This window comes from Heterocephalus glaber, unplaced genomic scaffold (genome assembly GCF_053883595.1).
Source record: "Heterocephalus glaber isolate CG9 unplaced genomic scaffold, H.glaber_assembly_v1.0 deba00001719, whole genome shotgun sequence".
Lineage (NCBI taxonomy): Eukaryota > Metazoa > Chordata > Mammalia > Rodentia > Bathyergidae > Heterocephalus > Heterocephalus glaber.
Window position 1 is genome coordinate 6,386,231 of NW_028258432.1, and position 13,923 is coordinate 6,400,153.

Here is a 13,923-nt window from a genome sequence, read left to right on the forward strand (position 1 = left end):
TCACCCTTTTTGGTTCTTCCCCAGTCATTTGTGTCTGCTTGAGGCCAAGTGGTCATTATTTGGGGGCTCATAGGTGGATAATTAGTGCAAGCAGCTTTGTATCACTGTTGTGCCCTGAAGATAAGTGTGCCTCTTCCTCCTAATCAGTCACTAGGCTTTTTGTTACCAGTTGTCTGTTGAAGGGCCCATCAGCAGGGATATTTCCCTAGTGGAGAGTTCATGAGCTGTGAATTTGTAAAGGAGGACTTTACTGACTGCTAAACTCCCATCCCTTTTTCTCTCTCCTTAGTGAACCTCAGGCAATGTGTTACGTTGAAACAGCTAATCTAGATGGGGAAACGAACCTTAAGATACGGCAGGTAAAGTCACCTCTATTATGACTCGTGGTGTTATAGATGCCTAAGTTGCAATTATGGTCCCCTTGTGTACCAGTCAGTATCTTTTGTAGAGAAAACATTGTTCATTCATGAAGGTTTAGGCCTTCACCCTACTGGAATCTGTGGAACAATGTGCCTCTGATTATGAGGCGAACTGGTCCCGAGGGACAAGACATCTAGAAAAAGTGGGCTTTACTGAACTGTAGGTCCCACGGGTGTCATGCCTTCATTTGTGTCTTACTGCCTGTGTGTCTGTGAAGCTGAAGAGAGGGAGCTATGCTGGGCTGGGCACTGGACAGCACACCAGCTCCAGAGGTCAAATGGAAGATATGCACCCCAGGCCTCTTGATGTATATCACTGTTGGAATTGAGATTCTATTCTAGAGAGTGGTACCAGTATATTAGACAGAAAATTTCCATACCTTAAATAAAACTCTTCTTACTATATATTTTATTCTAGCATGAAGTATAGTTTTTAAAATATAAAAATGTTAACCATTTTGACACATAATTTTTGTGGCTTAAAGTTAATCCAATAATTCCGTCCACATGTCTTCCTTTTCTTCTAGAGATATTTGATTTAGGCTTTTTTCTTCTATTTAAATAAGGGTCAATGAGGTTAGTTTTGTTATTCTGTTTTTATGGGTGTTTGAAAAAGTTCAGAATAAAACATTTAAAATTTTTTAAAAAAGTTTACAAGTGCTAGATGGTGTGAAATAATGAGGAGTTACTATATTTTTTTAGAGGACCATGTTAGAGGAGAGCTAACAGTGTGTGCTTTCTGCAAGGGATTTGGGCGTGTTAACTATTACTGAAACTTAATGTTTCCAGTAGAGTAGAGGAATCTTCACTTTCTACTCTACTGAAATCTTTTGCCATTTTCTCATCAGATTGCTGGAGTAAAAGGTGTGGTAAAGGCTATCTTGCGGGGTGGTGGGGGCCTGGCAGTTAATTTACCCAGTTATTGTAGATGGCTCCTGATGTCCCTAGGACGGAATGCTGAATGATGTCCCTTAGACACAGAAGAGTGCGTTGAGTTTCTCTTGCGGTTTTGACATTTTAGGGCTTGAGCCACACTGCTGACATGCAGACGAGGGAGGTGTTGATGAAGTTGTCTGGAACAATAGCATGTGAAGGGCCCAGCCGTCACCTCTATGACTTCACTGGGACCTTGAACTTGGATGGGAAAAGGTATCATTCTTCCTTCTCTTCATTTCCTTTCCTACTTTTTTAGTGCAAATAAAAATTACTGGAGCTTTGGAAAATAGGTTTGCCTTCTATTTTCCTAATATTTGGAAATAGTAAAAAAAGCAAACAAAAAAAATAGTGTGTTTTCTTCATGTTTACTTAGCTCTGGGCTACTGAGTTTTTCTTGAAACACAATTTCAGTCCTTTTAAAACTTCCCTTCAGTTTAATGAAAGAAATGGCTTTTACCAAGAAAAGCCTCAGAGGAGGTTCACAGCAGGTGGCCTGTCCTTCTTAAGCAGGATAAATGGCTTTGGCTGCATCAAATGGTGGAGAAAAATAAAAGAGAGGTGTGTCTGAGGAGGACAGAACCTCATGTAAAAGACATGTGTCCCCTTTTTGAAGATTTCTTCTGAGTAGCTTTTGTTTTCACTTTATTTATTTTTTTGGTGCTGGGAATAGGACCCAGGGCCACTTGCTAAGCAAGTGCTCTGCCATGGAGCCACACCACCAGCCCTGCTTGTTTTGGCAAAGCAGAACAAAGTGAACATAACTCTATAGAATGTTCAGTGTGGTATTGTCTGTATTCTGTTGTCTTTGGCTCTTGGTGTTTGTTTTATTGTCTGAGTAATCTTTCGTCATGATGTTGGAGTGCAGTTTCTATCTGCTGCCCACCTTTTATCCGCATGCCTCTTATTCGTGCCTCCCACAACCTGTCTTGGGTCCTTTATGTTTTGAATAGACCCATGGCTTGGGAGGACCTCATCATAAGAATCCACCCGAAACGAATGTGAGAACCAAGTGCCACTGCTTCTTGGTGGTCACGCAGTCTGCATAGCCATTCTATATGTTCCCCATTTTAAATTTCTCAATTATCTAAATTAACTCATCTTTGGCAAATTTGATATGATAGGTTTATACTTCTATTTCCTTTTTTTTCTTATCAGAGCCCATACAATATATTTGGCTTCCTAAATGAATAATCTTCTGATTGTTATTTTAGCAATTTCCTATGTAGATATTGACTTTTATAATAGGATTATAAGAGATACAGTTCCCTTTAACATTTTATAGAAAAAACTTCTTTTGCTAAGGCAATGAGTAGTTAAATAGACATGTTTGTGGGTTGTTTCTTGATAGGCTAAGCCAAGTTTAACCTTTATTGCTTAAGTTTGACTGAAGGAATTATTTGATTTATTGTGGGTTTGTGTGTAAGGGGAGAGCTCATGCTTATTTGTCAGACTGTCATTAAATATAAATATTGTTTCTTATTTTTAGCCCTGTTCCCCTTGGGCCTGACCAGATCTTATTAAGAGGTACACAGCTTAGAAATACTCAGTGGGTCTTTGGCATAGTTGTTTATACTGGACACGACACCAAACTCATGCAGGTAAAATGTTTCTATGCTGAAAAACAATACTGACTTTAGCTCTTTTTGTTGTTGTTATTTTCCCCTTTCTGTTTTTATTGAGTAGAGGGTGGAAAATTAAGATACTGTACTTAGGAAGCTCAAGATTTTCTATGAACTAAATTTGGAAAGAAAATGTCCTTTTTTAGTTCCTTGGGTAGTTTCTTCTGGATTTTTGTTATGTCAGTCATTTGTTACCTCTTACCTGGAATATAAATGGACTTTGTCTTCTAGATTTAAGAGGGACAATTGATTCTAACTTATTGTGTCTTCAGAACTTAAAGGAGGATTAGTTTTAGTTTAATTTCCCTATCAACTTCTCTTCCCCCCATTAGTTATGATTTTATAGTAAACTGTTAACCAAATTCTAGGCCATTTACAATGAGTTATTTTTGAACTAATGTTTATTCTTCATATACTAAAGAAAAGAGTGTTAATTTACAATGATTTTTCTCTCTTTTCTGTTAGTTTTTTTGTGTTTGTGAATTTATATTCCACATTTATATTGTAACATATTTAGACAGACAGTTTTTGAAATTTTACGTAAAATCAGTATCCCTTTGTGTAATTACTTACATTTTTTTTGGTATCACTTGGCTTCTTATTTTGTAGTGGTAGCTATTAATGAGAACTGACTTCTTATATGATTTCTGAAGTACACATTTAGCTCTATTTCTTAATTAAGAAATAGTTAAGGATCACCATGCATTACTTCCTGGGATATGCCCTATGGATACAGCTATGAAAGGCCCAGTCCTACCCTTTGAATGCCGGGTAGACCAAGGAGTAATATGGGATTACAAAGCAGAGCTATAATTGTTGTAAAATGTGTCATTACTAAGTCCTAAAGGGTCACACAGTGCAAGAGTGCCAGTAGATGGGACACTATGAACAATCTCTTGGCAGATGCACATTTTAAATCCTAAGTTGGAGGAGGGAAACTTCTGTTGACTGCCTACTTGAGCCCAGATGATAGTAAGATGAGAGAATTAAACATTAGAACACATGAAATGATGGACCTGAGGGCCACATCCACTATGTGAAGTAGTAAAGACAGGGAAGAAAGTCAGGATCGGAAGAGTTGAGAGATGCACAGAAGGTGAAGAGGCTTGTTGGTGCCATCGAGCGACAGGCTGGTAAGTGTAGGAGCCCAATCTTGGAGTTTCTGAAGTTGAGGGTTTGTAGCGTGCTGAGACCTAGGGCTGAGCCATAGGAGCAGGGAGCTGAGGGCAGAGTTGCAGAAGCCCATTCAGTGCTGAGCAGCAAGAAGATGAGAGGCTAAGGCAGCTAGTGACGGGCTGATGCTGTGATTTTGAAGGTATTATGGGCACAGGCTGGGACAGAGAGTACTTCTGTGAGGTGGTTGCTCAAGTCCCCAGGAAGGGAGAGGGAGTGACTAAAAGGCCAGTGCCCCCTGATGAGGGGAGGGCAAAACGAGTGTGGCCAAAAGGCAGAATTTTATGAATGACTTTTAAAACACAGCGCAAGGGAATAAAGGCTAGGCAGTACTACAGTGTCTTGGCTATATATGCAGTAAAGCTACTCCCAGATACCAAGAGATGTGAGTTTAGGAAGCACTCTGCTATGTCTTTTACCAAACTCTAGGTCCCTCAGTTCATGCTTAGTGTAGTTATGTGTAGAAAGCTTCAAATCTATTATTTCTGTTGGTTGATTTAATAGGAAAGAGAGATTTCATTTTAAATACAGCAAGCATTAATTAAAACAAATCATGCATTGCTCTAAGTGGTTCACATATATTAGCTCATTTATTCCTCAATTACTGTTCTCATTTTATAGATAAAGGAGCTGAGGCATATTGCCAAAGTATTCCAACCTTAGAGATGGGGCTCCAGAATGATTGTTCCAATTAACATTCTGGTCCCTACTCTCTTAGGAGAGGATAAAATGTGTAAAATTCAGGTCTGAGGTCAGCTTTTTCAAAAATTGACATTTTGGTCTGTTTCTGTTTATATCAAAGAAGTGATGCTCTATGAATGTTATAGAAGAACTTAAAATTTCAATAGGAACTTACCAATAAAAGCTCATCACTACAAGTAGAAATCTTCAGGGGACGAGAGTGAGTGGGCAGAGCTTGGGTTTCCACAAAGTGCATGTGCTGAAGCCTGAAGTTTTGGGGTCATTTCTGTTGTCTTGGACAAAAAATAAATTTTTCTAACCCTGCTGATTGGCTGGAGTTCAACCACTGAGAATGATCAGAAGTCAATCACTAGTGGGGTCATGGAAGTAGGGCTTATTGTAACTTTTTTCCTGCTTGTGCATTCAATGAATGTTTTTTTTAAAATGATAAGATCAGCTTTGCTTTTTAAAAGTTAGGGTAAACAGTCTTGGAATAGGTCTTCTGGCTCTTGCTATGAGACCAGATGTGGATGTGTTGTCCCAGTCAACCTTTATGTGGTATTTGATTGATAAGATGGCCTTTACTAATAGACTTCCATTTACATTTGGGAGGGTTTTTTAAAAAAAAGCCTATAAAGTATAAATGATTTGAGAACTCAAAAGAGGAAAAAATATATAGAAGAAAATTCTGGTGTGTTACTTAGATACCTAAAGGACTTAGCTTCCCAAAATTTCCACTATAACAATTCACCATCTTCTCCAACTCTTAAAAAGAACAGACATGGTGATAATGGTACAGGACTTCTAGGTTTGGTGATAGAATTTATATGCATTTTAGTGACATTGTGACATGAGATTCTCTCTGAAGCTTAGGAATAAGTTGTCTCTCATTTTAGCTCAATTATATGTCTTGTTGTGACTTTATTTGTATTCTTAGTTTTGGAGATATTTCAATCCTAGCTCTTTAATAAACAGATAAATTCGAATGTTGACTTATGTTTGATGCAAGGTAGCATTTCTGTGGACAGTTAGTGCCTCACAAGCTTTCATGTGGCCTGAGTTTGTAAATCAGTATGGCCTCTGAAAAGCCAGGGCCCAAGGTTTATGAAAAGAGACTCGCAGACTGAAGCTCTGTTTATCCAGTACCTGGCTTCTGATTTAATTCGGGAATTGCCTCACCTTCAGGAATGGGTTGTCATAATTAATTTTCACCTGGCTTCCTTCTCCTGGTCTTCTTCGACCATCTGCTGTATTACTATATTTGCTTCCTATTGCTGTTTAGCAAATTTCCACAAAATTAGTAGCTTAAAAGTGCATAAAGTTATTATGTTGTGGTTCTGTAGATTGGAAGTTGGATATAGGTCTTACTGGACTAAAACTCAAGGTATGGACTGTTCTTTTCCGTGGGCCCTAGAGGGGTTTCTGTGTGTTACCTTTTCTGGCCTCTGGGGGAGCCTGCACTCCTTGGCTTGTGGTTCCCTGTCTCCATCTCCAAAGCCAGCAATAGTGCATCTCTCTGTCCATTTCTCTGTAGTCACCTCTTCCTCTGACCACAATCAGGAAAGCTTCTGAATTTGGAAATCCCTTGTGACTAGATTGGGCCCATTTAGATAATTCAGGATAATCAAATCCTCAATCACAAGGACAAAGTTGCTTCTGCTATATAACATAATCATAGGGACCAGAGATTTGTATGTGGGTAACATTGAGGGTCCATTATTTTGCCTATCACAGCTACCTTCACGAATTTTTTATAAAATGACTTCAGGTCCATACTTGTGTGTGTGTGGGTGGGTGTGCATGGGTGTGGGTGTCTGTGGTACTGGGTATTGAACCTGGGCCTTCACACCAAGCTACATATTTAGCCCCCCTTTTTTAATTTTTATTTTGAGATAGCATTTTGCTAAGTTGCCCACACTGGGCTCGAACTTGTAATCTTCCTGCCTCAGTTTCCCAGAGTCCTGGGATTTATATAGACCACCATGCCTGGCTAGGTACATAACTATCTTGCTCAAACTATTCTGCTGGCTTTTTCACTGCAGAGAAGACCTAGTTTCAGATTTCCAGCTTGAATGAATTGGTCCTTGAGTCCAGCTGTTGTGAATTTTTCTGTACTCCCCTCCAACATTGACTTTGGTTGTGGCTGGTCTAGTTTATCCTCCTGTAGTGAGACTTTCTTCTTCTGTTTTATTTTGTGTTTATATTCTGCCCATGACTCAGGTTTCTCTTGTCCACAAGTCCTTGCCTGACTTTACCTGCTCATTTCTTGTCCACAGTTTTCCAAGTGCATGTTCATTTATTTTGATACCTGTTAATGTTCTATTTTGCATCATTCATGTGTATGTGTGTCTATTTTCCTCAAATTTTCAGCTACTGGGGGTAAAGTGTATACTTTAAAAAATCTATTTGCATATTTATTATAGAGTTGTGTTATTACTTCGAAGTTTCTCTCTGGATGTTTACAATTTAGAGCCTCCAAGTTTATCATGAATCCGCAGTATACTTACTTCTTTTAAGTTGACATATATTATTTACAGCCTGTTGTGTTCTAAGATGAAGTGGCTAAATTAATGCTAAAATGTAAGCATGAGAAGTGTATAAGAATCAAGCAAAGTTGAAATGTGTTTTCTAAACTGGTAGACGGTCTTCTTTACTGAAAACTAGCTGTTGTTTCAATTATCTGATACATTTTTAAATTTCATGGGTTATTTGTAAAAGAAATATCTTTTTAGTTTTTTCTTGGTGAATTTGGTTGTCATACCTCCTTTTCTCCCTGTCCTTGGCCCCCAAATCTGATATATGACCTTTATTGATTTTAAATGCTGTTTTACAGAATTCGACCAAAGCACCTCTCAAGAGATCGAATGTTGAGAAAGTAACCAACGTACAGATCCTGGTGTTGTTTGGCATCCTCCTGGTCATGGCCCTGGTGAGCTCCGTGGGGGCCCTGTACTGGAACAGGTCTTACGGTGGAAAGAACTGGTACATCAAGAAGATGGGTGAGTGCAGCGGTGGGTGTTTGTTGAGGTAGGACAAAGCCTTCTGTGGAGAGCACTTCCACACGTGGTTTCCTGGGGTGGCCATTCCATCCTTCTCTTCCCTTTTACGTAATGCTTACTTTTCAGGGAGGATTAGGAGGTTGAGAATCACATCATGCTGTGAAAATGAGCTTATTTGGGAATTGTCTTATGCACAAATGATTATATATTTTTTAGCCATTTCCAAGGTATTTTTTTATGGTTCCTCTAGGGGTTACAACACTAGAATCCACTTTGGATGAATGTTTATTCCAGTAAAATACAGAAACTTGGCTCCAGCGTACCTCTGTTTTCTCCCCTGCTCATGTTATTGTTGTCATAATATCATATCTACGTTATCTCCTATAATGCTGTTATAGGTATATTGTTTTATATAATTGTTGTCTCTTAAGCTAAAAGGAAAAATATGTTAATGGAGTTGTTTTATATTAAACTACTTATTTACCATTTCTGGTACTCTACATTTCTTCCTGTGGATGAGTTACCAGCTGGTATCATTTCATTCCTGTGGATGAGTTACCAGCTGGTATCATTTCTTTCTTTGCCTCATGTGTCTTTCTTCTTTCCTATATATTACTCCAACTATTTTGTAATGAAATTTCATCATTTCTTTTTTAAATCTAAAAGGATTAAAAGCATATAATTATACTGTATTTTATAAGTACCTGTATAGTTTTCTTTACTGGTGCTCTTTTGTTTTTTTATACAGATTTCAATTGCAGTCATGTGCTATTTCTGTCTTCCTGAAGAATTTTTTTTCTGGTACCGGGGATCAAACTCAGGACCTTGCACTTGCCAGGCAGGCACAGTGCCACCGAGCTACATCCCCGGCCCCCTGAAGAACATTTTAATATTTCTTGAAGGCCGATGGACTAGCAACAAATTACTTCTGTTTTTATCTTAGAATGTCTTAATTTCTCCTCTGTTTTTGAATGATAGTTTTCCAAAATTCTTATAGAATTCTGATTAACATTCTTTTTTCCCAGTACTTTGAATATGATGTCCCACTGCTATGAATGAGAAGTCTGCTGTTAATCTTATTGCATTTTGTTTGTTTTGGTTAATGTTTGTGAGTCATTTTTTCTTTTTTTTTTATATTAAATTCTTTTATTGGTACATTGTAGGTATACAACACATTTACATTTCTCATTGGGAATTGTACCTTTACATAATGCATATTGGTTCTTATTTTTTCCCCATTCCCTGCCCTCCCTTCACCCCTTCTACCCTTCCCTATTTACAAAGACTTTATTTCCATTTTTTCCATTTCTCAGCATTTTTCCTTTTCCTTCTTTCCTTTCCCCCACCCCTCCCACTACCCCTACCCCTTTGGACCTTTTCTTCCTATTTTACATTATCGATTATTCATTCTAATCATTGGTACATTTTAGGTATACAATATAATGACATTCATCATTGGAAATTTGCACCTTTACATAATCTCTCTTGGTTCTTATTTTTCACCCTTGCCCAGGCCTCCCTTCAACCCCTCCATTCCTCCCTATTTACAAAGATTTTGTTCCTATTTTTCCATTTTCTCATATTAATCCCATTCCCTTCTATCCTTTCCCTTAGCCCTCCCACTTCCTTCCCCTTTGCCCCTTGTCTTCCTATTTCACATTACCTATTATACATTTAGTCCTTATTTACATTTTCAGTTTCTCACACCAGAGAAACTATTCGGAATTTATTCATGTGTGTCCTATTTATTTCACTTAAGAGTATTGCCTCAATGTGCATCCACGTAGCTAAAAAGGTCTCCAATTTCTCATTTTTTATGGCTGAGTAGTACTTCATTTTATAAAAAAAACACATTTTCTTCATCCAGTCTCCAGTTGATGGGCATTTGGGCTGTTTCCAAATTTTAGCTATTACAAACTGCACTGCTATGAACATGGGTGCACATAGATCACTGTGGTATGATTCTTTTAATTCTTTGGGGAAGATCCCCAGCAGTGGAATAGTGGGGTCAAATGGGACTTCCAGTCCTAGTTCTTTGAGGTATCTCCATACTGATTTCCACAGTGGTTGCATCAGTCTACACTCCCACCAGCAGTGGAGCAGGGTTCCTCTTTCCCCACAGCCCCGCCAGCATTTGCTATTGGTTGATTTCATGATAGCAGCCATTCTTTCTGGAGTGAAGTGGAATCTCAGCATTGTGTTCATTTGTATCTCTTGAATGACCAGTGACGTTGAACATTTTTTCATGTATTTATTTGCTATTTCTACTTCTTTGAGAAATGTCTGTTCATTTCAGATGCCCATTTTTGGATTGGGTCTTTAAATTTGAGAGGTCTGATCTTTTTAAGTTCTTTACAGATTCGAGATAGTAGACCTTTGTCTGAGGAAGAGCAGGTGAAGATTTTTTCCCACATTGTGGGTTGTCTCTTCACACTGCTGGTGGTTTCTCTTGCTGTGCAGAAGACTTTTAATGAGAAGAGGTCCCACTTGTTGATTGTTTGTGCTAGTTCATGGGCAACTGAGGTTTTGTTCATAAAATCTTTTCCTACACCAATGTCTTCAAGTGTTCTACCTAACCTCTCTTCCAGCCGATTCAGTGTTTCTATTTTAATATTTAGATCTTTAATCCATTTTGATTTTAGTTTAGTGCATGGTGAGAGATACAGGTCTAGTTTTAATCTTTGGCAAGTTGAAGCCCAATTTTTCCAGCACCATTTATTAAAGAGGCTATCTTTCCTCCAGTGAGGGTGTTTGGCTCCTTTATCAAAGATGAGATGGCTGAGTGTGTCTGGCGTTGTTTCTGCATCTTCTAATCTGTTCCACTGGTCCTCAGGTCTGTTTCTTTGCCAGTACCATGCTGTTTTTATCACAGTAGCTTTGTAGTATAGTTGCAGGTTGGGGATTGTGATACCCCCTGCCATGTCTCTGTTACCTAGAATTGCTTTTGGTATTCTGGGTCTCTGCTTGTTCCAAAGGAATTTTTGGATTGTTTTCTCAAGGTCTGTGAAGTATGCTGCTGGGATCTCAATTGGAATTGCAGTAAATCTATATAGCAGTTTTGGAAGTATGGCCATTTTCACTATATTAATCCTTCCTACCCAGGAGCAGGGGATGTCTGTCCATTTTCTGATATCATCTTCAATCTCTCTTTTCAGAGTGCCGTAGTTCTCAGAGAAGAGGTCTTTGATTTCTTTTGTTAGGATGATTCCTAGGTATTTCAGTTTTTTGGATGCTATTGTGAAAGGAATTATTTGCCTTATTTCTCTCTCAGTGAGTCTGTCATTGGTGCAGAGGAAAGCTATTGATTTTTGTGTGCTGACCTTGTAACCAGCTACTTGACTGAATTTGGTTATTAAGTCTAGAAGACTTTTGGTGGAGTTCTTGGGGTCTTCTATATAGAGTATCATGTCATCTGCGAATAATGACAATTTGACTTCTTCATTACCTATCTTTATTCCTTTTATTTGTTTCTCTTGTCTAATTGCCATGGCTAATGTTTCCAGAACTATATTAAACAAGAGTGGTGATAGTGGACATCCTTGTCTTGTTCCTGATTTTAGTGTGAAGGATTTCAGTTTTTGACCATTTAATATGATATTGGCTGTTGGTTTTTCATAGATGGCTTCTATCAGTTTGAGGTAGAGACCATTTATTCCAATTGTTTGTAGGGTTTTTATCATAAATGCATGTTGGATTTTGTCAAGTGCTTTTTCTGCATCTATGGAGATAATCATATGGTTTTTGTCCTTGGCTCTATTGATATAGTGTATTACATTGACTGATTTTCATATATTGAACCATCCCTGCATCCCTGGGATGAATCCCACTTGATCAGGATGTATGATCTTCTTGATGATCTTCTGCATTCTGTTTGCCATTATCTTATTAAGGATTTTTGCATCTGTGTTCATTAGTGAGATTGGCATATAGTTCTCTTTTTTGGTTGGTTCTTTCTCTGCTTTGGGGATCAAGGTGATGCTTGCTTCCAGGAATGAATTTGAGAGTATTGCTTCCCTTTCAATTTCATTGAAGAGTTTAAACAGTAGTGGCAGCAGTTCCTCTCTAAATGTCTTGTAGAATTCAGCAGTGAAGCCATCAGGGCTGGGGCTTTTCTTAGTTGATATGTTTTTAATTACATTTTCAATTTCATTGGTTGATATTGGGTTGTTCAGAATTTGTAGGTCTTCTTCGTTCAACTTTGGTAATTCATATGTATCTAGGAAATCTGTTGATTTCTTCTGTGTTGTCCATCTTATTGGTGTATAGGTTCTGGAAGTAGGTATTGATGATCCTCTGGATTTCTGCTGGGTCTGTTGTAATTTCACCCTTTTCATTCCTAATTGCATGGATTTGGGCCTTTTCTTTCCTTTTTCTGACAAGTTTGGCTAAAGCTTTGTCAATTTTGTTGATTCTTTGGAAGAACCAACTCTTGGCTTCATTGATTTTTTGTATCATTCTCTTAGTCTCCATTGCATTGATTTCTCCTCTGATCTTTATAATTTCCTCCCTTGTATGAGCTCTGGGGTTGTCCTGCTCTTCTTTTTCTAGAAGCTTGAGGTTCAGCATCAGGTTGTTTAATTGGTCTCGTTCTGTTTTCCTAATATGCGTATTCACTGCTATGAATTTCCCTCATCAGACAGCTTTCATTGTGCCCCATAGATTCCGATATGTTGTATTGTCATTGTCATTTAATTGAAGGAACTGTCTGATTTCTTCTTTAATTTCCTCTATGATCCATTGGTTATTCAGAAGTGTGTTGTTCAGTTTCCACATGTTTATGAAATTTTTTGAGTTTCTTTTGCTATGGAACTCCAATTTCATCACACTATGAGTCTGATAATATACAGGGGATAACTTCAATTCCTTTGCACTTACTTAAACATGTTCTATGTGTGAGTATGTGGTCTAGTTTGGAGAATGACCCATGTGCAGCTGAGAAGAATGTGTATTCTGATTTTGTGGGGTGGAACACTCTGTAAACATCTGTTAAGTCCATTTGTTCAAGAGTTTGATTGAGTTCTAGTATTTCATTACTTATTTTTTGTCTAGTTGACCTATCTATTTGTGACAGTGGGGTGTTGAGGTCCCCCACTACAATTGTATTAGTGCATATATGACTTTTCATGTCCGTTAGTGTTCATTTTATATAGTTGGGTGCACTAGTGTTTGGTGCATAGATATGTATGATTGTCATCTCTTCCTCTTGGATTCTTCCCTTTACAAGGATGTAGTGTCCTTCGTCTCTCTTAATCAGTGTTGGTTTGAAATCTACTTGATCTGCAAAGAGGATAGCTACTCCTGCTTTTTTTTGGTTTCCTGTCGCATGGAGTATTGTTTTCCACCCTTTAACTTTCAGTCTATGAGTTTCCTTTTGAACTAAATGTGTTTCTTGTATGCAGCATATTGTTGAATTTTGCTTCTTGACCCATTCTGCCAGTCTATTTCTTTTGATTGGTGAATTGAGACCATTAACATTGATGGTTATAACTGAAACGTATTGACTTGTTATTGCCATGACTTTTTCTTTTTGTTGGGTTCCCCCCCTTTACAGTTAATTTCTTGTCATGCCAGATGTGTTCATTCTGCTTTGCTTCCTGGGGTTGTGATCCTCAATGTCTGTTCCTAGGATATTGTGTAAAATTCTTTGGAGTGCTGGTTTGGTATTCACGAAGTTCCTAAGGTGCTCTTTGTCGTGAAAGTATCTTATTTCTCCATCAATTTTGAAAGATAGTTTTGCAGGATACATCAATCTGGGTTGGAGGCTGTTTTCTTTCAGGGCTTGGAATATGTCACTCCAAGATCTTCTTGCTTTGATGGTTTGTGTTGAGAAGTCTACTGTGATTCTGATGGGCTTTCCTTTGTATGTGATTTGTTTCTTTTCTCTGACTGCTTGGAGAACTTTGTTCTTCTGTTGTGTTTCTGGAATCTTAACAATTATATGCCTATGTGTAGATTTTTTTTGATCAAGGCTATTTGGAGTCCTATATGCCTCACTTATCTGTATGTCAAGCTCTTTTCCTTTGTTTGGGAAATTTTCTGCCATTATTTCTGTGAAGAGATTTTTTATGTCATCTGCACTCACTCCTGTTTCTTCAT

At 38.1% G+C, this 13,923-nt stretch overlaps 1 protein-coding gene across 12 annotated transcripts in view; it reads left to right on the forward strand.

Annotated features, from left to right (window-relative positions):
• Atp8a2 (ATPase phospholipid transporting 8A2) overlaps positions 1-13,923 on the forward strand; it is a 641,036-nt gene that overhangs the window by 158,825 nt on the left and 468,288 nt on the right. For 11 of the 12 annotated variants that reach the window (XR_015446599.1, XR_015446600.1, XR_015446601.1 and 8 more), the window contains 4 exons: positions 290-359; positions 1,441-1,568; positions 2,842-2,953; positions 7,662-7,827. Coding sequence is in view for 9 of the 12 variants with exons in the window: in XM_087199399.1 (XP_087055525.1) it covers positions 290-359; positions 1,441-1,568; positions 2,842-2,953; positions 7,662-7,827 (476 nt within the window). In the remaining 3 variants the exon portion in view is untranslated. The remainder of the gene's footprint in view (positions 1-289; positions 360-1,440; positions 1,569-2,841; positions 2,954-7,661; positions 7,828-13,923) is intronic. The other variant, XM_087199396.1, reaches the window with a different exon arrangement.